The sequence below is a fragment of the Chinchilla lanigera genome, unplaced genomic scaffold, assembly GCF_000276665.1.
Source record: "Chinchilla lanigera isolate Chin_1 unplaced genomic scaffold, ChiLan1.0 scaffold00029, whole genome shotgun sequence".
NCBI lineage: Eukaryota > Metazoa > Chordata > Mammalia > Rodentia > Chinchillidae > Chinchilla > Chinchilla lanigera.
The window spans coordinates 5,694,978-5,719,114 of NW_004955430.1; the positions used below are offsets into that span (position 1 = coordinate 5,694,978).

Consider the following 24,137-nt stretch of genomic DNA (forward strand, 5'->3'; position numbering starts at 1 on the left):
CTCCGAGGCAGGGCACCAAGGCAGAGGGGCATAAAAGAGGAGAAACAGTCCATTGCTTTGCAGGTAGAAAGTAGCACAGCTTCCTTTTTCTTTCCCTTTTATTCCATCCAGATACAAGTCTATTGGGAGGTGTCACCTATACCCAGGGCAGGTTTTCCCTCCTCAGTAAATCCATCTCCACACCCAGAAATATGTTAATCCAATCGGGTGACTAAACCAGTTACCCCTCTATGAGTGTATGAGGCTTTGAGGAGGCATTTAGACATAAGCCAGCACCCCATCCTCCAACAGCTCTGCTGCTTCACCTAACGTTCCCCCGCTCCTGCGACACGTCATGGCTCACAGCCACATCCTCACGGGGCTTCAGGATACTCTCCAAGCTTCCTGCTCCTCTTCTGTTCTGGATATTTATCCCAGATGTAAGTCTGCATTCAGAGCTCTGATTCTTTGATTGGGCAATAGGCTGTCAACTAAGCACTCAATAAATATTTGACCATTCTACCTAGAATTACCTGACTGGTCAACATGTTTTCTTTTGTGAATAGATCGGTGGCTCAACAAAGCATGCATCCAGAAAAGAAGTTTTGCTTCGGTTGTGCCTTAGTCCAGGGTGCTGTATGGCAGCTATAGAAATCCACAAGAGACTTTAGCTTCACAGAAACCAGAATGTGCTGAACTTGACTGAAAGAACACTCCATCCCACTATGTTCTCATTCATTCCATCTCAAGAACCTTTTCCTTTCTGTCAAGCTAACCTTCCCAGGTCTGCAGAACAAAGGGTGAGTTTCCCACTGTGGATGGGACAGAAACAGGGAACTGAGTCTACTAGTCCCAGACAGAGGCAGACTCTGGGAACCTCGGCCCCGCAGCTATAAGATGTCAGCAGTCATTCACGTTGACGCGTCACTGGAAAACGTTTCATTTTCAGAAAGCACGGAACGGTGGATTCGTTCAGTGTTTTGACTTGAGCATCATGCAGTGTTTGTTTTTCTCAAAATTATTTAATATGGGAAATACAAACATTTTCTAACGACACTTTTAAAAATCATCTAACAAAGCTTATGGATCTGACCATGGCACCCGGGGCTTACCCATTGTGCTAGTCTGGACCCTGCAGGAAATGGAATTTACCACCAATGGTGCCAATGAGGAGACTTCAATGAGCGGGAAGTGGGTAAGGTTAATGAAACAAACAAGAGATGCTGAGGCAACCAGAAAACAGTGACACTGGGCTGGTATGATGTGTCAGGCCGCAGCAGCAGGGAAAGACACAAGTTAACCTCAGGAACAGTTGGAGCCATGAATGGATGCTGGTAAAAGGGGGGTATAGTTCAGGAGAAAAGCCCTTGCTACCAGGGACAGAGCCCAAAAGGAACAGGAGGGAGTTCCCTAGCCTTGTTTTCCTTCCACCCTCCCATCTCCTGCAGTGCCTCATTGGCCAAACAGCGAGAGTCAGCAGGGCAGCCCCAGTGATAGGCCCACAAGGAACACCTTCCCAGGGAGCACTGGGGCTGGGGGAGGGCAGAAAAGAGCCACAGGGCCGGCCTGGTCCTGCTTGGCCTTATCATAAAGCATTAGGTCACAGATGCCTTAGAAATACATCAGAAGGACCGTTTTCCACAAAAACTCAGTGGCAGAGCTCAGAAGGAAAAAAGGTCCAAGTTCAGGGGTCAGTGAACTGAACACACAAATACCAATTTTAAAATAGAGCAGAAAGACATCAATTTAAACGTTACCAGTAAGTGGATGCTTACCCTAGCTGCAGTGCCCCCTGCAAAACTCTTCAACTAAGTGAAACATTGGGTGTGAGGCAATCACTGATTCTCAAAATTAGCCTCACGCTCCTGCAAGTTGAAATGAAGACCCTTGAGATGTTGACTTAATCCAAAAATCAAGTCAACACTGCATTCTGATTTTTACAATCTGGTAGCTCCCAAACTCTATGACTAGTAAACAAGAGATTGTAGTGATACTTGATTGGCTATGTGGCTTCTAGCTGCAAATCTCCATTGCTTTGCTCTGGAGAACTGAGTGGTGTGTCCCAAACACAGCCCATTTCCCAGACAAAATTGCTACAGCCAGCCATTTCCCTGCTCCCCAGTGCTGTCCCTTTTCCCCTGCCCTCTTGAGAGCTCTCCTTTCCATACGTTTACTCTGCTTTCTGCCCAACAGAATCTACTAAGACAATTATTATATTGAGGAAATTCAGAAAACACTGAACGCTAGCACTTTGTAGGACACCAGAACAGAAGCAGGCAATAAAGGAGAAAGAAAATCTTCACACAAAGGAGAGTGAAAGGTATGGAGAAAGTAAAAAGGAGAAGGAGGAAAGGGAGGAGGAAGAGAAGACACAGAAGCCTGACCAGAAGAGAAGTGGGTATCGAAGAGGAAGGGAGAAAGGAGAAGCAGGTAGCTAGCCGGAGGCATAGCATACTCATGATATACGAAGGCATCTTTTCATTCATTTGCTTTCACAAACGTTCATTAAACGCTTACCATGGAGCAAAAGTATTCAGAGCCTTCCCCATTTTGGTGCTGTCCCTCTCTACAAAGCTATATACCTCCATTCACTTGGAGCCTCTGTGATGCCTCCTTCCGGTGACACGCAGATTTGTATGTTTAAGCTGTATATTCTTAGGATACGTAGATCCCCAGTCTTATGTAGACTGCGTTTTTCCTATGCAAAGAAAGCCAAAGAAACTCCACACACTGGAATTTTCCCCAAAGCCTGCCCTCAGGTACCTGGCACCTACCTAGCAGTGTGCTTCCCTTTTATGGCCACGGGCTCTGCTATGGCATACGTTCTCCACATTGCTAGCATTCTCACTTTTCTTTTATCTCTTTGGCTCGAAATAATCATTGCCAAAAAAATTTCCCTAGAAAGGATCTGGGTACCCAGAGGGATGCTGAGAAGGAATGAACAAATGGAAGGAGACAGAAGTGGAGAAAAAGAGAGGATCTTGTAATCACACATCGATTTAGAGGGTTAGCCTAACCCTTGAGAACTGTCCAATTTCATATCCTTACGCTTAGTTGGGGAAAACAAGGGTGAAAGAAAGCCACAGAGAAAACACTGATGAAATTATGGTACTGGACAATACTGTATGGTCAGGCACTGATGGGACAGGTCTTGATGTCAGCCAGGGTTTACATATCATAAGGATCTAAGTCTTCTGGGGATTAGGAACCAAGACTTGTGTCAGCTCCTCTGTGGAGCTACAGGGTGAGAGGGTCCATGGGCCCAAGAAAGTGAGCCAGAGAAAGGAAATCAAAATCTTCTACACAAAAAGTCCTCAAACCACCTCCCTCTTTCAGTCTGATCATAATCCTGAGTGGAGAAAATGTACCCAGAAGGAGTCTCCTTTGAACTTAAGTCAAAGTTAAGCCAGAGGTGAGACCATACAGCAAGTTTCTTCCTTACTTAGAGAAGCATTACTGTAAAGAGGGGAGGCTGATTATGGATTTCTCAACTTCACTGGCACTCTGGTCTGGGTAATTTTTGGTGTTAGGGACTTTCTTCTGCAGGGTAAGAAGCTTATCAGCATCCCTAGTCTCTATTCACCGGATTCTAGTCGCAACTTTCCTCTGGTGATGACAACCAAAAAATGTCTCCAGACCCTGCCAAATGTTTCAAAAGTTCCCCTGAGGGGCACAGTCACCCCAGACTGACAGCCATAACTTTAGAGACTGGTTATCTGAGCACACGCATGTGCTACAACCAGCAGAGTCAAGCTTTGACTCAAGTCCTGAGAGCCTTGCTCACTGCACCAAAGAATCCTTGATTTGGTACTTGGTGTGTGAACCCACTGCACTGTCCGGCCCTTGTTCTCTCCTGGTGTGTGATGTGGCTGCCTCATCCTAGCCTTGAGGAATTAAAACCAGGAAACTCCTCTGACAGCATCAGATCAGCTATTTCCTGGATATTCTGCAACGTGATGTTGCTCTTGGATTGGAAGAAAAGGCCACAGCTCCCCCTCTGACCTGCCATGTTTCAGGAGGCTGGAAGTCTCCTCACTTCTCTTCTCCATTTTTAATGGGTGACCTTTCCTAGCCGCCATGGGCTGCTGTGAGGATAGAGATAACACAAATTACGGTGCTTGGAATTACTTAAGGTCTACAATTCATAAGCATTAAATTATTTAACTGCTGATTATGATTATTTAAGCTGAAAGCCTATACTTCTCTAGCTCAAAAATGTTTATATTTCAATTAAAAACCACCAGACCAAGGGCCCTTTTGACTGACATTTTTCATTATTAAAACTATACATATAGTGCATGCTTTTGGCCAAAAGACAGTTATGTCCCTTATTTTGCTTTCAGATAAGGAAACCAACTTCAAAGCCTTCCTCCAACTGGCTCTCTTACTGCTCCTCCCCCTCCCCCATTTCCCGACCTCCTGTGTCGCTCTCTGAGGCAGGCTAGAAGAAGCACCTATCTGCCCCGCTTCTACTAGTTAATCAAATCTGCTCTCCCTCACCCAGACTTGAAATGCTCAGGATGACATTTCAAGTTTTTCATTAGAAGACTGCACTCACTCCTTAAGATCATGGGCTACAGACTTGCTGTGTTTTTGAGTTTCAGGTACTGGAGCCTCAGTGTCTACATCAACAGGACTGGAGCAGTCATACTCCCTCCTTGTAGAAGGGAGCACCAATGTGCATGTGACGCACTTAGCCCATGTCTGACACTTGACAAATGTTCACCGGTAGGTTAATCCCATTACCAAGACCTGCATACACTTAACATTACCTATGCCTAGGCCAGTTTAATGCTGCAAAGACATTTTAATCACAAAGAGCACAATCTTCCTGGTAGAGATGGTAAAGGACTATCTCCTATGCAATTTAATACATTTCAGTTCATTCCCTATCATAAGTTGTAGAACACATCTCTGTTTGGTTCATGTATTTCATATCCAAAAAGTTACTGGGGATAAAAAGGCTATGAACAAAATAGAGGGAAATTCCACTGTGGTCAAACATGATTTTGACACATGGAAGATGATTCCGCATTCACATGGAGTTCCTCGAAGGGGAGAATAAAGAACAAAGAACTTATCAGCAATTGCTAAGTTTCATGTATGTTCCAGATCATTTAGTTAGTGGAGTCATGGATAGAATTCTACATTGCAAGGAGTCTTAGAGATCACCTTGTGGCCTTCCTCACTTAGGATGGAAATTGACCTGGAACAGGTGCAGGTTCCTATTGCTATGAAGTTCTTTCCTCCCACAGTCCTGAGGTGGCACGAATCAGTCCACTTCTTTTCCTGCATGCCATTTTTATTATTGGAAGAAGCATATATCTTCTTAGCCTTCTCTAGACTTAAAATTGCTCATCCATCAACTATCCAAGAATAATATTTTCAGGTATCCCTCAACCCATTTATTCATTTCAGGCCCCCTATGTTTTGCTAAGCTTGGTGTCTAGAAATCACCTCAGGTACACACTAGATACACAGGCGTATGAGTAAATGTCTGTTAGGAATATCCTCTCTACAGGTAGAGTTGCAAAGTATTTTTAATGATTTGTGAGATAAAATACTAGTGAACTTCACTTTTTTTCCTTTTATGGGAGCCTAACTGCTCCCAATACTCTCTCCTTTCCTTCTGTGGTACTACCTTCCTCAGATGTTCACTGGACATAGTGCTACTTACCTAAAGGCTACATTTCCCTGTCTGTTTTGAAGTTAAGTGTGGCCACGTGACTTAAAACTATAGCCAGTGGGCCCCTTCTCCCACACTAGATCTGGCATCTTTAGAATATAAGCTCCACAAACAAGAGGATTTTTGTTTGAAGTCCTTTCTGATCACTTAAAACAACCCTTAGATAAGTGTTTAGGGTTTAGATCAGTCCTTGCACGAAGCAGACGCTCAACAACTATTTATTACATGAACTGTAAAATGACTCAGATGTCAGTGGATGGTACGTGCAACTTAAAGAGCAGGCAGAGTCTTTTCTTTTTCTACCTTTCTGCTGCAATATGGATTGGACAGCTGGAACTGAAGCAGAAGCTTTGCACCATGAGGTAGGAGCTGAATGCTAAGAACAGCAAAACATCCGGACAGGAGCTTGGATATCTGATGACTACAGAGCTATTTGAGCTTCTGGAAGGTAGAACTTTCTGTTCCTTGCATTTGAAGCTAACTGGAGCATTCCACCATTCTAAAGTTATTCGTTACAATTAAGTTTTATTTATCTACTATAAGTTTTGCGCACATTTTGTCTTCTGCTATGGGCTCTAAGCCCTGATTTCAAGATTAAGAGAGGGAAACAAAAGCCACGAGCGGTAAGCAACTGCGCACTTACGTGACTTCCTACAGCTCAACCCAAGTGAGTTTTGAATGAGCCATTATTTGTCACATTTATTCCCCCTTTCTTACCACCTGTCACCACTCACTGCAGGTGACCTGAGGAGCTGCAAGTCTTCATCAGTGTTCCCGGTAACTAAAATATCTTTTAGAACTGAGCAGGCAGTAAGTGGAATTAGAGTGGGACATTACAGGACATCGTACCGTAGTACAGAATATTTTGAAAACCAGATTAGTCAAAGTTTTGGTAGATAAGACATTAGTTAGTGAAAGAATCACGTTGCAGCGAAAGAAAAAATTGCTGACTCAGGTTAAATTGTAATTTGAAGGTAAGATCAGAGCATGCTCACCGTAATGAATGTACCTAACCTATCAGTGATAACAATATATAAACTGTAGTCTTTTATGGCTTAAAATCACTTTCTTTTAGATGCATAATCTCATTCAATTCCCATAACATCTCTGTGAAACAGTACAATTTTCTTTGCTCCTATAACTGAATTTAACAATTTAAGTAATAGTTGCCTCTACAACTCTCCTCAGGCTCCATTTATCCTGTGCAAATTGCCAGGCACTTCGGATTCCTCCCTAAAGAAATGTGATTTGTCTTTTCTCATGTTGGCATGAAGTAAAGAACAAATTGATTTTATCGTTTTCTGCACGGTGCCTCTCCTTTGAAGAGTACTTACCTAACGAGTGGCGCTCTCAGAAAGGATCCCAGATCAAAGGGCCCAACAGGATAATGCCCTAGAATGGGCCGCTGCCTTGCCTCACTGTAAATGTCCTAAAATAACCCAGTATATACAAAGGCTTGAGAAGCTATCTGGAGAAGATGTCTAAAATCCAATAATACCCAGTAAATTAAGATGGATTGCATGACATCATCAAATGAGTTAAAAATATAGAGGTCTGCTTAAAATTTTTATATAACATAAGCACAGGAAATCACCACAAAAAGTCTAAGACATATATCAAATTATGTAGCTATTAGGTAGTTATTAAAATCCTTATTATACTCAACATTGTATACTAAGTGAAAAATATCAGTTGGGTTGCCTGTCAGCCGTCAAATCACTACGGTAGTTTAAGCTATCCCAGAAAGTGCACACAGATAGATTTTAAGTACTGTATCTCACGGCCCTCAACCCCTTTAGCCACAGGTATCAAATTCTCCTACCGCAAATTAAATAACACAGCTTTGGTTACTGGAATGTAAGCTTATTAACCAGTATTAATAAAACTAAACATATACAATTATGTTCTTCCTATTTTTAATAAAATTCCTTTTAAATACAGACAAACTTAACAAAGATAAGCCATTCATCGTGAGTTGTTTTTTAAATAAAGAAATAATTGTATACACAAAGAAAGGCATATATTCTATATCTGTGAAAATATATGCTTGTGAATTGTTCCTTTCAGTGTAGAAATAATAACGACTAGTTGGAATACCAATAAATGAAAAGAACACTGGAGAAGGAAATGTTGGAGAAAAAAAGTCCAATGTGAAATAAATTCAAAGTCTCCCCTTTGGAATGAACCTGGCCTCAGTTCATAAAAGGGTTCCCAGACAATGGGGAAGTACTTCTGCCCATATCCGTCTTTACCCCAAACAACCAAGAAGGTGCTTAACTTTAGAAATCGTTTTCTAAACGGGATTTCAAACCTCTCCAGTTATATAAGCTATACTTTCATCTATTTGTTCATTCATTTCCTTCATTCATTTTACTAAAAATTCAAACTTGGACAAGGTCAAGGATCTTTTCTGCTGGAACAGTGCCTGTCATGCAGTATTCAGAGATTAGTTATGAAGTTTTAACTAATTCATCTTTTTATTCCTTAAATGCTTACTGGATCCTTACCATGTGACAGGCTCTCAGAATTTAATCTAAAGGGAAACAATACTGCAAGTAAAATAAAATCTCATGCAGGATTAAATTAGAAGAATCTTACAGTATTTTCTCACTCTACATTCAACCTAAACTTAAAATAAGCAGTCCTCTGTCTACCGAAGAATGGCAAAGGCAAATCTAGCACATGTGGACACATGGCCCATGCCCCAAGATGATGTAACACAAAACAAGGGTGAAACTGAAACAGCCAGGAGCACTTGTAGCTATCAGAAGGCTGGACCGGAGAGGTCCTGGTGATGATGGAACAAGTCTATACCTGACTGCAGTAGCAGCTGTGCAAATCTAAATAGTTGCGATAAGACTGCAAGACACACACACACACACACACACACACACGCACACACCCCAGAGAAACCTGGGCAAGGGTGACAGACTGCACCAGTATCCCTTTCCTAGCACAACATCATACCATAATTACATAAGAGTTTAACAATGCCAAAATGGGTGAAGATTACAAGAACATTCTCTGGACCGTTTCTTGCAGTCTATGATTATTTAAAACTAAATTAATAAAAAAATTAAACAGGAAAATGTTTATGAAAACATTCTCTGCATTAAAAAAACATTGGAAGTAAGATATTTGATAATCAGGAAACTTATATGACAGTATACTGAGGAATTAAAAATACTATAATACAGTTCTATATCTGTGACATGGAAGCTATTCATATCCAAAAAGCAAAAGGACTGGGACTCAGGAAATATGAAAGAACAATCTATTTTTTTGAAGAAAAAGAAGCATTTGTAAAAGCAGGCACCCAAATGCCCTAAGCGTCCATTTTTACATGTCACCGTCATGAGTGGTTTATTTTCATATTGCTTCTTCATATTTCCTCCTCTTAGAGATTATGTTGCCTTTCTCTTGACATGGCCTTACCCTGTGAGCCTCTCTTTTCCTACCAGGGTTTGGAAACTGGTAGACCTCACTGAAGATACACTTACACGATGGGTGCCAGATGAATGACAAAAGAAGTCTTGGTAGAGAGTGAAAATAACTATTGAAAATTATAATACACATCTGGTTGTTCCCACTAACACTATGAGTCAGTGCATGTCGAGGAACCAATACACCCATTCATCTCAAAAATCATGATCAGTATAACCAGTTGGCTGACTTGAATAGGCTAAAAGGTTGATGAACCTAGTGGGGTACCTCAGGCAGCACACTTACCCTGTACCTGTGTCCTCCATAGGTCTAAGCAAGGAGTCCATATGTTGGGCTTCTGCACCAGTTAAATAATGAATAGGCTCAAACTGGGCTTAATGAAGCTAGGCTTTGTTACTTTTACCAAAATTATTAACAGAGGAATTTTGTATTTATTTTGCAGTGACAGCAGATTAAGCACTTCAGCAATACTGTGGCAATTCACCAAAAGAGGTCTTAGTTAGGTGTTATCTGAAATCATGAAATTAAGTACGAAAACATACACATGGAATAGGTTTATGTGTTTTAGAAAAAAATAAATCAAAATCTTAGATAAATGGCGCTCTTCACAAAGTATAGTGAACAAATGACATATTTTTATTGGCTGATAGAGCCATTTATACACATGTATCATTTTCTGTGTGCCAAGATCTCTGTGAACACCTCTACCCACAACCACCCCATGCAAGTCGTTATGAGAGGAAACTGGAGGGTCAGTGACATAAAGGGCATTTCCCAGAAGTCATGCAATTGCCAAGTCTGACAACTCCCAAACCCGCATACGTCACCATTCACTTGTTATCTTAAAACTTTGGAAGAACATGCTCTTTTGATAAATAGGAAGTAATGGAAATTGCTCTATAAGGGTATAATACATCACTTCAGGAGTTTCAGAGGTAACCTAGGAACAGCTGGAAAACAATGAGAACAACTAGGATACATTCAACATACATGTGAATGAAAAAGTAACACTGATGGAATCACTGTACATTCATTGTCAATTATGAATATGGTTATTGAATACTGTTAGTAAATTACTGATCAAGATTGTAATGCCCCAGAAGCTGGAAACATTTTTCTTCTCAATAGCCACATAAAATTAAATCTCCAGAGTTCTGTCTACTCATTCCTTCCACAGTTACTGAGCACCTGCTGCATGCCCGACACAGCTAGAGGGTGTACAATTTTTGCTGTGACAGACAGATAAAAGTTTCAGATCTGATGAAATTCACAAACATCCCATCAGAAAAATGAAGTAGTAGAAAGGGAGACAGAGGTAGAAGAATTTGGTTTTAATCCTGGCCAGGTAGCTTAAACAAATTATTTGAATTCCTGAGTCTCAGTTCCCTCACCTCTAAACTGAGTATAATAATATCTGTTTTTATTATGTCATCTTTTATTAGGAAAAATGCTAGTTTATATATATATTTGGGGGTTGGTTTCTGGTACCAGGAACTGAACTCACGACCTTGTGCTTGCCAGGCAGGCGCTGTGCCGCTGAGCTAAATCCCCAGCCCATTAAAATCCACTTATTCTTCAGCCTTAGAGAAACTGAGGTAGTTGATGAGGCATAAGAATTTTGTCCTTATCATTAAGCCCTTCAAAATATTTCATTCCATATTTTCCATGATCTAAGCTTTCTTAGTTTAATGTTAACCATGTGTAGGACTTGCTGGGTCACTATAGGGTCACTCTTCCATACCTATCCACCAATTTCAAAGTCCATATTACAGGCTTAAGATGCAATAATTAGGTATGCTTCCCCTATTGCGGAAGCAAGTTGGATTTAAATGACATCTTAGTGATTATTTCATTTTAAAACAACTGTATCTTGACTAACTCTTTAGAAACACGTATCTCAACTGATTATCACTAAAACCTTTCAGTAATACTCTTTCCTATGTTCTTCCATGAGGACACTATTTCACTGTGAGAGTGACACAAGAGGTAGATGTCGGTAGAAGCACCATTTCCAGACACCCAATTCCACTCTGTGGATTAAGCAAATGAGAGCAACTGGTTTCAATTTAATCTCCTTGGGTTTCCCCAGTCTTCCCTCCACCATGGTGTGTGGGTGTGGGCGTGGAAGTGGGTGGGGATCTCAAACTTACTTTTATCAACCTAGGAAATCGGAGGGCTGCTTTCTAAACAAGGAGGTGCCAACCTTGAGACTAGGAAAGCCAACACAACGCAGGCGTTGTACGCAGTGAAAAGTGTATAATTAGCAAAGTTACAGTCACTATTAGGAAATACTGCCTCAGAAAAGTTTCCACTTCACGCTGAACGGTACTCGAATTACCATTGTGCTTAACAAGGCCTTTGTCTCTTGGCTGGCTCAAGCCCTTTACGGCACATCTGTGAATGCCAGGACTGTCCACAAAATCCAGACACAGAAAAGCTGGCGCTGGACAGATGTGAAGAATGTGCAAACTGAGACACCAAAGTTATAATTTAATGACTAAGACACATGGTCTCAGAAATGACTAGACAAGGTGTCAGCCTAATTATTTTTTCTCTGAGTTCTTTATTTACCCCCCTGCCACTTTCCTACCCTGAAAGAGAGGTCAGGAAAGCAAAAATGGGTACTCACTTCATCTCCAGGATCTCCTCCAGCTGCTTCCTTCTTTCTATCCGAAGGTTGGCCAAGTGTGCTTCCTTCTCAGCCAGGGACTGCTGTGTGGAGGCGAGGCGCGCTTTGGTGGCATCTAGCTCCTGTCTGGTCTTCTCCAAGGCATTCATCAGTTCCTCTATCTGAAAAGCACATGGAGCTGGGTGTGTGATTTCACCTTTATTCAAGCACAAGGCATTCTTTGCTAGTCTCTGTTCTGACAAACACAAAGAACCATAGGTATTCTTGAACAGGGCACTGTTCTTTGAGCCCAGTTCCTTCTTTGTCACTGATTAAAGATAAGTGTTTCAAACACAAGAAATGTCAAAAATTTTCCAAGATCCACATTCAATTGGATTACCCCATAACCTTTATAGAAACCACTTAATGTATTTACTAGAAGCAGAGGTTGAGTGAGTTGACCCAATTTCAACCTGTGTTTGGCAGAGAAAATCCCTGATGCTTCCTCACAGTTAGGGAAAGGTAACACTCCAAATGCATTTTTCCTGGCATGCTATACTTTTGTGTGTAGGCCCCGGAGTACTTTGACAGTAAGTTAATCAATGTGTTTCAGATTCACTCACGTTTTAACCAATCAAAGCCAGGATTGGCCAAAGCTATTTGATGTCCACGGGGCGTTCAGACACCCCTCGCACCTCATCTCCATGACTCACATTCAGGAAGCCAGATTTGGCCAAAGGTAAACAGAATTCCAGCCACAAAAGGTTCACGTTTGGTTTGCCCCTGAAGTCTGAGAGGGTTCTAAACTTGAAATAAATGACATGTAACTTTTATAGAGTGTTAATACACCATAGAAATAAAGCCAGACTATCAAGTATACAGGGTTTTTATCCAGTTCCCAAAAAATTGAACCAGGGAGCCCCCAGGCAAGGCCTTAGCCTCCCCAAACCACTAGGGTCTTTTAAAAGCCAACACTCAACAAAAAGGGTTGGTGTTTATGGTTTTGTTCATAGACTTCCATGGAGAAAACTGGTAAAATCCCATCCCCTGCACAGGCTACATCCACCCTGATGATTCAAAACTCATGGTTCCAGGCAGTTTCTAGACTCCAGAGCTGATGTTTGGATTTCTAAGCCACCCCTTCTAGCTGAACTTGGCAGTACAGGCTCATCCATCACTAAAGTCAACAGAACGCCTTTCAAAATGTGTCAATGACATGTTAAGTTCCAATTCATAAGAACTTTCTGCGCCACTGCTGCAGTTTTACATGGAATTGATTCAGAATAAGCATTATAGTTCACATCCAAGGTAAATTACATGCTTTTAAGATTCAGAAAACCCTCCATCTTGTGCTGATAAAAAGAAGAAATTTAATGACCGTGAAATTTAAATCAAAGCTGAAACTAAAAGCAGTTTAAGAAACAAGCAATATTGAGGATAAACCTATGAAAGTCACAGAACCACACCTGTTTAACAGGAGAATAGAACTAGTCTTTAATTTTATAAATACAGAAAATTTAAAAAGCAATCAAACTTTCTAAGTTTCTTATATAGTTTCATAGAACATTAAAAATAAGCCTAGAAGCGCAAAGCAATACGTTATGAAGCTACGTCAGAATTTTGACTTTTCTTTCTTTCCCTATTTTCTATAACTCAACAAAAGTGTTCATATGGTATTGTGGTCATTCTACAGGCCAACTCAGTCAATCTGCCTGACCCTCCACACAGGATGGTCTGTACCCTCTTGACCCCATTTCCTGTCACAAATTTCTTGTTATGTCAAACACACCATAGATTTCAGAAAAGAAGGCGGTTTCAGAGATTCTCAGTGGAGTTTTCGCTCATTAGCTGAAGGTGAACTCTCTGTGGTTCAAAGACACTGAGCTACCCAACTGGCTTTAAAGTCTTAATTCACTTGCCACCAGACTACTTGGTGTAAACACCACCTAGTTTTACATGAAGCCAACTTTAAAGAACTACATTTTAGACTTACAGTCACAACTTTACAGCTGTTCTAGCAATGACCCCACTAGGAAACCTGCACATCTAGGAGATGTTTTACCTGATGGAAATGCCACTGGCTCCATATCAGGTGATACTGGTATTATCAACACCATGGAACCAGAATTTTGACAGAGAGTTGTGCACCAAAGCTTCCAACTCTTTACAATCTCTGTGTCCCAGGACAGGAAGTATTGAATACTCTGGACTACATGGGAACACTGACAGCTCTCGGAGTTTCAGTGTCTTAGACAATGTCCATTTCTCCCCCCATGTTTAATGTTTGCAAATTCTACAAACTGTTTTCTTTACTGAAGCAACAGGAGCATTAAAAACAAGAAGGAAAGGGGGTATAGCTCCAGGGTAGAGCAGTTACCTAGTATGTGCAAGGCCCTAGGTTACATCTAGCACAGGTAAGACCCTAGGTTATATCTATAGCACAAAAAAAAAAAAAGATGAAGGAATATTTTCCTTAGCATGGTGGTTTTTAGGGTGGTTCACAATGTTTCATTCCTCGTCTTTATGTTCATGTGGTAGGACCACACTTCCCCTCTCCGTTTAGGTTGGACGTAGCTTTCGCCAATAAAATTCCTGTCACTTCCAGGGAGAAGCATGTAAATGATTTCATTCAACTCCAACCTTCCCCTTTCCCTGCTTCATGAGGGTCAGAGCATGTTTCAGATGATACTTTTTTGAGTGGTGATAATAAAGCCGAAGGCCAACCCAGGTTGCATAAGCAAGATATTAACCCTTACTATGCTATCCCATTGACAAGGTGTTTGTACTCTCAGCAAAACCGGGGCCATCTTGACTTGCAAATATCCAACCTCTTATCAATGCTCTGTACCAAATTCCATCTCCTGTCACCAGCCCCCTTTCATCAAGAGGAAATCACCTGTTATAACTTCTATGCCATGGTCTTAAAGACCACTGAAAATTCCCTCTTCCCACATGTCAATGTGCAGTATGCACAACACAAACATACCTATAGACTTATCTGTTGCTTCATTAAAGTAACGTTTTGACTGACTATGTAGATGCAGTTTGGGTTTTCAGGACCATCAGCTTAGAATCACGGTAGCATTTACAACTATATTACTGAGACAAGTTTCTTAATCTCTCAGCTTCAGCTTCCTCTTCCCTCACTGAACAGGGGGCCATGCTGCTTGCCTATTGGCTATGTACGAGTACACTAAATGAGATGATGCAGCCCCTAAGAATTTCTTTTCCCAGTCTAGTATCAAGAAAATGGTTTTTCTGATAGGAATAAAATGCACTTATTATAGTGAACCTGAAATTTTTAAAATTTTCTTAAGATTGACTAATACTACTTTTAGTTAAGACCTGTAAAACTCTATCACCTAGAAATAAACATCATAAAGTCTTTATAATTTTTCCATCACTCTATCTATAGGTATACAGTTGAAATGCATATATATAGATAGACATTGTGAAATGATAGGAAAACACTCAAGGGTAAAGGGGAACTGGGATGTGGGAAAAGAGAAGGGAAAGGAGAAATTTTGTATGTGTGTATATACAGGATAGTTAACATAGTTGTTCTACTGTCTTCTATTTCTTTGCTGAAAGAAACTGTCAATGAGTCCTTGATTGATCAATATTGCATGTCTCTGTTTTCATGAGAAACCACTTTGAAGATATCAATATGTAATACAATAAGCACTGTTAATTTCCTACCACTTTGTAACTCTGTATTGTCTCTACTGTTCTTTTGGTATTTTGTAAAAGGTTGTCTGTCTGTTAATGTTTTCCTCCTTTTATTTTTAAAATAAAAAAAGAAATGCATATATATAAATATACAATTTTATAAACACTTAATGTACCATCAGCATGTTGCCTTTGTTATTTAATAGTCTTTTGGAAGTACTGTTTAAAGAGCAGAGCATCTCCCTGCTCTCCATTTTTTAAAAACTGATACTTTCCTTAGTGCAATTATCTTAGTTACTTCCTTGTTGCTGGGACAAAATGCTCAATACCCAAAGTTAAAGAAGGAAAGATTTATTATAGCTTGGTTTTATAGAGGTTCCAGTCTACAATGAGCTGGCTCAAAGGCAAGTGGCATGGTAGAGGGGCATGACAGAGGAGAAACGGCCCCTGATATAGCAGGCAGGAAGCAGCTGGCAGCAAGGCTTCCTTTCCCTTTTACTTCATTCAGACCACAAGCTCATTGGCTGGTGCCACCTACATCCAGGGTATGCCTTCCCATTATCCACACCCACAACTATGTTAAATATGGTGCACTTTATTGCACCTTATAGGTTAAAAATGCTGCACCTTTGCCCACTCTCCCAACCTGTCACGTGCTAACACAGCCACCATCAGTGGGCTACTTTAGTTATCACATACCCTGAATCCACATTCACACACCCTATATCCAGCCACCTCACAGAAGCCCCACCTATGAGTGCTTGAGGCTTGAGGGGTACATTCAAATACAAGCCAGAACAACTATGGTCTGAATGCCTTCCAACTATGCCTTCCAAAATGCCTATGTTGAAATCTGAACTCCCAAGATGATGGTATTAAGTGGGGACCTTGAGAGGGGATTAGGTTGTGAGGGGAGAGACCTCATGAACAGGATCAGTGTTTATACAGAAGAGGTCCAAAGAAGTCTGTTTCTTCTTCTCTCAGGTGAGCACAAAGCAAGAAATCAGCAGTCTGCAACCTGAAAATGGGTTCTGTCCAGAAGTAGATCGTGCTGGTGCCTTGGTCTTGGACTTTCCAGCCACCAGAACAGTGAGAAATAAATTTCAGTTGGTTATAAATCACCCAGTTCATAGTATTTTGTAGGAACAGTCGAAAGGACTACGACACTTAGAACCCCATTTTCCTTGTCCTTTTGCATGCTTCCCATCCCCCTGTCTATGTCCTTCCCAGTGTGACTCCCACCCAAGTACATTTCTTCATCCACACAGATCCTCAGGAAGTGGACTGAGGTCTATCTCCACAGCCCTCACCTCAGCGTGACTGCCTCTCCAAACTCTATCTCCTTTTGTTCACTTGGCCTCTTTTACACGTACCTGCTGATCACTTCTATCTGGATGTCTTCGCATCACTTTAAATTGAGGAAGACCGGAAGTCAACTCCTAATCCATGTGCACCTCACTAAAAAGAAATGCTGCACCTTTGCCCACTCTCCCAACCTGTCATGTGCTAACACAGCCACCATTTTGATCCAACAACCTGAATTTTCCCAGCCACTCGTGTTTAAGTCACTAATTTTTCTCTTCCTTTTACTTAAAAAAAGTCTAGCTGGGCGTGATGGTGCAGGCCTGCAATCTTTCTTGGAGAATCATGGCAACTATGACGTGAAGCCATGAATGTGAGGCTCTTAACACAGAGACTGGCAAATATGAAAATAGCACAAGAGGTAGCACAAAATAGTGGTTAGAAACGTAATTTAGGAGCAAGATTACCACTTACCAGCTGTGTAACTCGGAGTGAGTTATAAAACTGTTTTTAGCCTCAAGTTCCTTGCATGTGAAGTGCAGATAACAACAGAACTTAGTTTAAATGTTTGTGAGGGTTAAATGGGTTAGCATGTGTGAAGCTCTGAGAACAATGCCTAGTACCCGGTGTCACCCAAACATCAGCTCTTGTTCACACAGCCCCTAGTCAAAATTTAATCTATTGTTTGCTTGCTACTGAATTCAAAATTTTGCACTTGGAGTCACTTACCACACATGGGTATACGTGCACAAATGTCCTCTCTGTCTCTCTATCCCCCTCTCTCTGTCTCTGTCTCTCTCCATCTCTCTCTGTGTCTCTGTCTGTCTCTCTCTCTCTCTGTCTCTCTCTCTCTCTTCTCCTTTGCTGCCCTACACTCTCTCTTCTGCTTGCTGAAACTGCCCAGCCTTCAAGGCTCTGTCTGCAGCTGGTCTCTTGCACCTTGGGCAGTGATGAAAGGCTGCAGCTTTAGAAGCATTCAGACCTGGGTCAAGTTTTCATTCCACCTAAAAGAACTCTATGACCTCAGTTCAAACTTAACCCATTACTTAAATTTTGCTGCACATTAGAATCACTTTAAGGAGGCTTTAAAAATCATGGTACTCTGATCACATCCCTCCCAAATGAATAAAAATATTTGAGGCTGAGAGGGTGGCATCTCTATTTCATTAAAGATCCTGGTGAGCTGGGTGTGGTGGTATATGTCTACCATCCCAACACTCAGGAGGCTAAAGCAGGAGAAGCACTATGAATTTGAGCCCAGCCTGTGCTACACAGTGAAACTCTGTCCCTAAAAAACAAAACAAAATAAAACAAAACACAGGGCTGGGGATTTAGCTCAGTGGCACGGCATCTGCCTGGCAAGTGCAAGGTCGTGAGTTTGATTCCTGGTACTGGAAGAAAAATACCCGCCCCCCAAAATAAAACAAAACACTAATCAGGTCATTCCAAACTGCAGCCAAGCCTGGGAGTCATGCATGTTATCAGCCTCTAACACATAGAGCGTGGACAAAAGCGCCCACACAGGGTAGGTGTAAGCACAAAGTGAGATCATGCATGCAAAGTACCCTCTCTGCAAACATTCTGCAAGTGTTTGCTGCACGCCAGTTCCTAGCCATGCTACTTCCACCCATGCTACCCACCTGTCCATGCCTGCTGTGAGCAAAGCGTATGCTTAGTTGCTACAACTGTAGTGTAATACCCTGAAGGGTAAGGACTATGGGTCTATCTTTGTCAGAAGACACCTTAGCAGCTGACACAGTAGGTGTGCAAATAGTCAATAAACCCTTGTACAACAGACAAAAGAGGAATATGAAGACACAGTTCTGAGATACCCTCTGCAGGCTCACTTAGCGCAATGTCGGAGGAAGCGGAAGTCCAAACTTGACACGTTCCTACCTCACGCATCCCTGGACCCGCACCACCCTCGCCAAATGCCCTTCAAAGTTCTTGCTCCTGGTTTTCCTCAAGCCTCTTTTTCTTTGCCAGAGAAGCAAGGAGGCTCATTACAGCTCCTGAAAGAATGGGGGCACCAAGGCTCACTGCTACCCCGGTGGCTGCCAGGAGCACCCAGGCACCCATGACCTTTATGTTGGTGTAATAAAAAGGCCCAGGTTCTCCCCTGGAGCCGAGGCAAGTAGCTCTTGGTGTTGTTTTGCATTCTTCACGCTCTGTCTTAGAGCCTGGGAGAGGTGCACATTTTCCTTCCACCACCTCACTGGGCATCTCCCGGGTCCCAGGCATCTGCTGCACACAAGATACAGATTCAACCTCAGGAGAGAGCTGATTTGACAAGGAATCTAAGGATAAAATACAATTATTTACTCATAATTGTGACTTGTTAAAACTAAGGTACTCATTGGTGCAAAAAGTTACGATAGCAGTCGATCCCGTTCTAGGCCTTGTGGCTGACCTCACAGGCAAAGAGAAGGACAAGAGGTGAAGAGGAGGTGACGGCCTGAACTGGGAGAGGCCCGGTGGTCCTGTTCTTTAGTGAAATGCCACTTAGAGAATCACAATGATTACAAGCCAGTAAAAGGGGAGTCAAGCAGGATATCAAAGCATTTGGCCGCATGTAACACAGCATATGTCTTTTTTAGAAGCACGTCTATTAGTAATTCAACAGACAATACTATATCCTGAGGAAAAAGGTTATAAAACGTATTTAATTACTAAAATATTATTCCCAGTGAAAACAGGATTCGCAGCAACCTCAAAAGTCTTCCAGAGCACTAAAAATGTTCCATTTAAAATAATTTCATAAAAACTCCTCAAATACAGACCAGGAGTGAATTGTGATCCTCTATCTAGAAAAGTTAAGATCACATTTTGAAATAATATTAGTGTGGTGTTACATATCTGGAACATAATAACTAAAGGTTTTTTCAAACTAGATGTTGATCTGGCCTCACCAATTTTAAAAAACAAAAAATTCTCTTGAATTATCATGTGACATTTTTTACCATTTTAGTCACTGCATGTTGCTGATCATAAAATCTCTTTTAAAACGGTTAAGGTGCCAAAGCTATTTGACAGTGTTTGAATAATTCATAACTCTGCACACTCTAAGAATAATGAAGCCATCAAGTGGATTTGTAAAGACGCTAGTGCTTACATACAAGTCCAGAGAAACTTGGATCTTTTAAAGTGAACAACGGAGACTTGAAACAATAAAATAAAAAGACCTGTTTAAGACCTTAAATCATTAACATGTGTTGGCTTAAACCTGCACATGCATGTGTTGTTTAACTAAATATTTGCAAACCAGCTTGTCTCTCAGTTATCTGCCAAGAGCGCCTTTCCAAGTTCTGCAGGTCTCTCCCTGACACGTGGCAGCTTCCTGTGCTTTAAAGAGGTTGCTTTGAGTGAGCTGATCTTCAAATATTTTGCTGAAAAAAAAAATCCTTCCCCTTTAAATTATTTCAGTTTTGTGTTAATGATTTGGAATTTTTAAAGTTATAGCCTAAAAACATACTAGCTCTTCTGCGCTAGGTTTCACCACCCAGCATGGTTTTCTGTCTTTGTTCTGTTCTAAGGGCAAGAGGATGGTAGCTTTCATTCTGCACCAGATCACTGAGCCAGTGAAATCCCTATGTCCCAGGTTAGAGCAAAGCCGGAATGCGAATTGGCCCCATGGGATCAGTTGGACTGGACCTGCTCTGCTCCAGGTTCAGAAAGTCAGCCTGGGATCAGAAGGTGAAGACAAACACTTAAACCCTCCCTCCGCGGCAGCAGCAGCTTCTCATGATGCTCTGAGCCAAAGCATCTGGTAAAAACGAAGAGCACTAATCTTATTTTTCCAATTACTCTTCTCTGACGTTTCTATCTCTTCCTCCCTCCCCTCCCTCCACTGCCTTAGAGTGACACCTTTTGGAAAAGGTTGAAACTGAAAACCCCCAGACTGGTCTTCGCCTGGACCTGATGACCTTCAAGATTTTATTTGTGATCATTTTCTCATTGATGTGCAAGGATCTGAGAGCTTCGCTTGAATATGTGACCTCCAATCCTACTGCATGAAAATATTCACCTCAAACAAAGCTGTCTGGGCTCAAGCTCTGATTTCTGACTACATTTAAAATTCTACCCCCTCTCAAGTCAATTACTAAAGTTCCACATCATAATAAAAGATACATCTAGAATATATGTGCCAAAATACATACATCTGACTTAACAGATCCCATCAAATCAAAGTGGGTCCAAATGTGTAACTATCTCTCCAAAATGCCTTGAACACCCCTCAATGCAGACAGATGGCTCTCAGCTGGGTGACCCGCTGTGAGAGAAGGACGTGTAGGAGTGTTTCTGGATGTCTGCGGTGTAGGTAAGTCTTGAGCAGCTAGGAGGCTTTCTGCGTTCTAGGGTGTTGTAGCTCTGCATGGTGACAGAGTTGGCTTTGTCCCCAGCCAGATTTCAGACACTCTTCAGGAGCAGTGAAGGGACTAGAGGACAGTCAAGAGTGTAAGTACTGAAACCTGATGGCTCAGACTCTAATTAGATCTCAGCCACCCACAGGTCATGAGATTTGGGGAAAGGTATTTCTGAGTACATCAGCTTCCCTGTCTGTAAGATGTGGATAATAACTGCAGCTGCTGGGTTGTTGTGAGGGCCACCGGCGTTACAGTCACCAGCAAATGTCATCAACAGGGGTCAAAGCTTAAATGCTGGCATTTAGTTCTTGGCCTAGGAGAAGATGATTAAGTACAGCAAACAACTGAAGTTTTTTTTTTTTTACATTTCCAGAAATACACATTGTATTTTTCAACTTTCTCTTATTTTTAACACACATATAAACATACCTATGGAAGAAATGAGTTAAATTCTGGGGTATGTGCGCATGTGTAATAGTGTTGCAAAGAAAGTAGACAATAAATGACAGCCGCCTAACTGTTGAGATGTTGGTCAGACATTAAACATTAAGTTTAATATTAAAGAAAAATGGTCATTAAATCTTAAGTGAGAAAGCAAGTTAGCAAATAGCAAGTACGGTACAATTCTAACTGTGTCTGGAGTTTCAAATGTATATTCATAGAAAAATCTAGAAGGGAATGCATCAAACTACTTATACAAGTTGTTTCTGCTCTTAAGGATTTCACATAATCTTTTAGTGTTCCTTGTACTTATTTCCACACATATACATTATGGGTACAAAACAGTGTAATTTTTAAAAATTTCAAATAAGGAAGGTCTCTGTAAGAAATATTTCTGTATCTATAGAAATATTATTTGCTGATAGACCATACCTTCCAAGGAAGGAAGTAATGTTCACCTGGAAAACAGAACAGGGACCCCTGGTGGCAGTTAGGGGGACAACTACCCCTAGACCAAAACAACTGTAAGGCAGCTACCTTGCTTTGCATGGATATCTGGCCCTCAAAGGCCCCTAGATTTATGTTGATTATAATCCAAGTTCACCAGGAAGTATCTATGTGGCAGTGACTCAGAACCTGTCAACAGTAATTCCTGGCACCTCCACCCTGCCCTATAATGCACATGCACGCTGCTCGTTCCACCTTTTTTCCTAATAAAGTGCTTATGTGTCATTCCTTTGTATGCTTTGTTTTTGTATTTATTTAACATTGCTGGTTTTATCACTTTGTTCCTGCAATATTCAATATAAGTGGCTAGACCCTAGAAAATCAGAATCATCTGTTGATGTCACTTGGCCACCTTTATCACTAAGGTTCGTTTATTCCCATTCAAGGGACCATGGTGCCATTCTCAAACTGACCTACTTTCTTATGATACATTCGTAAGTACGGAGGCAATTCCAAAAAGCAAGAATGAAACAGGTCTCCTTTGAGGTCTCTGACTCTCCTGTTGGCTTGGCTCTGGAGGAGATACCTGTTGATGATGACAAATTTCCATCAACGCAAATCAAACCTGACTAGAAATCTGATCCCCCGGCATTCTTGCAACACGGTTATATCTCCCTTGAGCAATAAGTAGTACCTTCGATATCTGTCACCTTGCTCCTTAAGCACATAAAGTTTAATTCACACTTGCATCCTTCCACCTGGTACAATATCTTCTCAAACACACTAGAGGATCAGTACATAAATGTGGGATAGATGCTGGAAAGAGAATAGGCACGAAGGGGCTATGCTGTGGAAACTAATCACTGCCTCTGATTTAATTAACACAGTTTTCCACATCCCATTGGTCCTCACACATTCCCAAGGAAATGGGACATTTAACTGATGACTAGCTCAAGCTCAGAAATGATAGAGTTCACCATGGATCACAAGTGGTTACTCTTTATGAAGATGTGAATTGTTGAGTATAAATATAATGAGAGGATCATTGATTCGGGAGTACAAATGCAATGAGACCATCCTGAGAGAGTCTGGGAAGAAACCCTGGGCCATGAGGCCCTCAAGAGCAAGGGAAGATCTTGGCTCACCTTCCTCAGTGTCCTATGTCTGAACACAACTTCCGGCATAGAGTCAGCATGCACAAACGCACAGAGGAATATAAATTAGGAAATGGGCTTTGGGTTAGTTTTGTTTCAATAGAATAAAATAACTATGTACTTTGATCCTAGCACTGTTCAAAAATGCCTTAGATGACTTTTATATTAGTTTTCTGTTACTGCTTAGTAAATCACCACAAACGTAGCACCTCACAGTTGTGTATATCAAAAGTCTAGGTATGGTGTGATTGGGTTCTCCACTAAGGGTCTTAAAAAATTGAAATCGAGATACTGGCAGGCTCCATTCTCATCTAGAGCTCAGAATCCTCTTCCAGCTCATGAAGATAGAACAGAACTCCGTTCCTTGCAAAAGTACGGTTGAGGTCACTATTTCCTCACCCATCACAGCTCATAAAGGTCATCTGCATTTCCTGTCACATGACCCCCTCAAGTCTTTAAATACAGCAGTGAAGAATCTCCCTCATCTTATGTCCAGCTTATGCTCTGACTTTCCTTCAGGAAAAACTCACTCCCTTTTAAGAGCTTACTTGATTAAGTGAGTCCTATCAAGGATAGTCCTTTCCTTAAAGTCAATTATGCTATATAACATACATAATAAGATGATATCTCATCAAATCGATAGTCCTGGGGACTATTCAGGGAACATACCCAGAGAAAGGGAATCTTGAGGATCACCTTAGAATTCTGCCAACCATGGCATTCTTTACAATATCGATCATATAATACAAAGTGGACCCACCAAAATACTTTCCACTGTCTAGTTCACTTTTTATTTAAAGATATAAAATTATGTTTTCAAATGCATATGGCAAATAGAGTGGAAAGTTTTTAACTTGACAGAGTCTTTATGAAAAGAAATCACCTTATTATCATATTTAATGTTCCCTTCTAAATTCAGGAGTAAGGTAAAAAAACCTGCTTTCATCGCTCTTATTTAACAGAACATTTTAACTTCTAGCCACTGCAATAACGCAAGAAAAATAAGTAAAAATTGTACAAATTGGAAAAGAAAAAAACCAGAA

The 24,137-nt window shown here is 41.2% G+C and overlaps 1 protein-coding gene across 10 annotated transcripts in view; it reads right to left on the reverse strand.

Annotated features, from left to right (window-relative positions):
- Erc2 (ELKS/RAB6-interacting/CAST family member 2) overlaps nt 1-24,137 on the reverse strand; it is a 963,719-nt gene that overhangs the window by 349,787 nt on the left and 589,795 nt on the right. For all 10 annotated transcript variants that reach the window (XR_001234567.1, XM_005387388.2, XM_013515688.1 and 7 more), the window contains one exon: nt 11,739-11,899. Coding sequence is in view for 9 of the 10 variants with exons in the window: in XM_005387388.2 (XP_005387445.1) it covers nt 11,739-11,899 (161 nt within the window). In the remaining variant the exon portion in view is untranslated. The remainder of the gene's footprint in view (nt 1-11,738; nt 11,900-24,137) is intronic.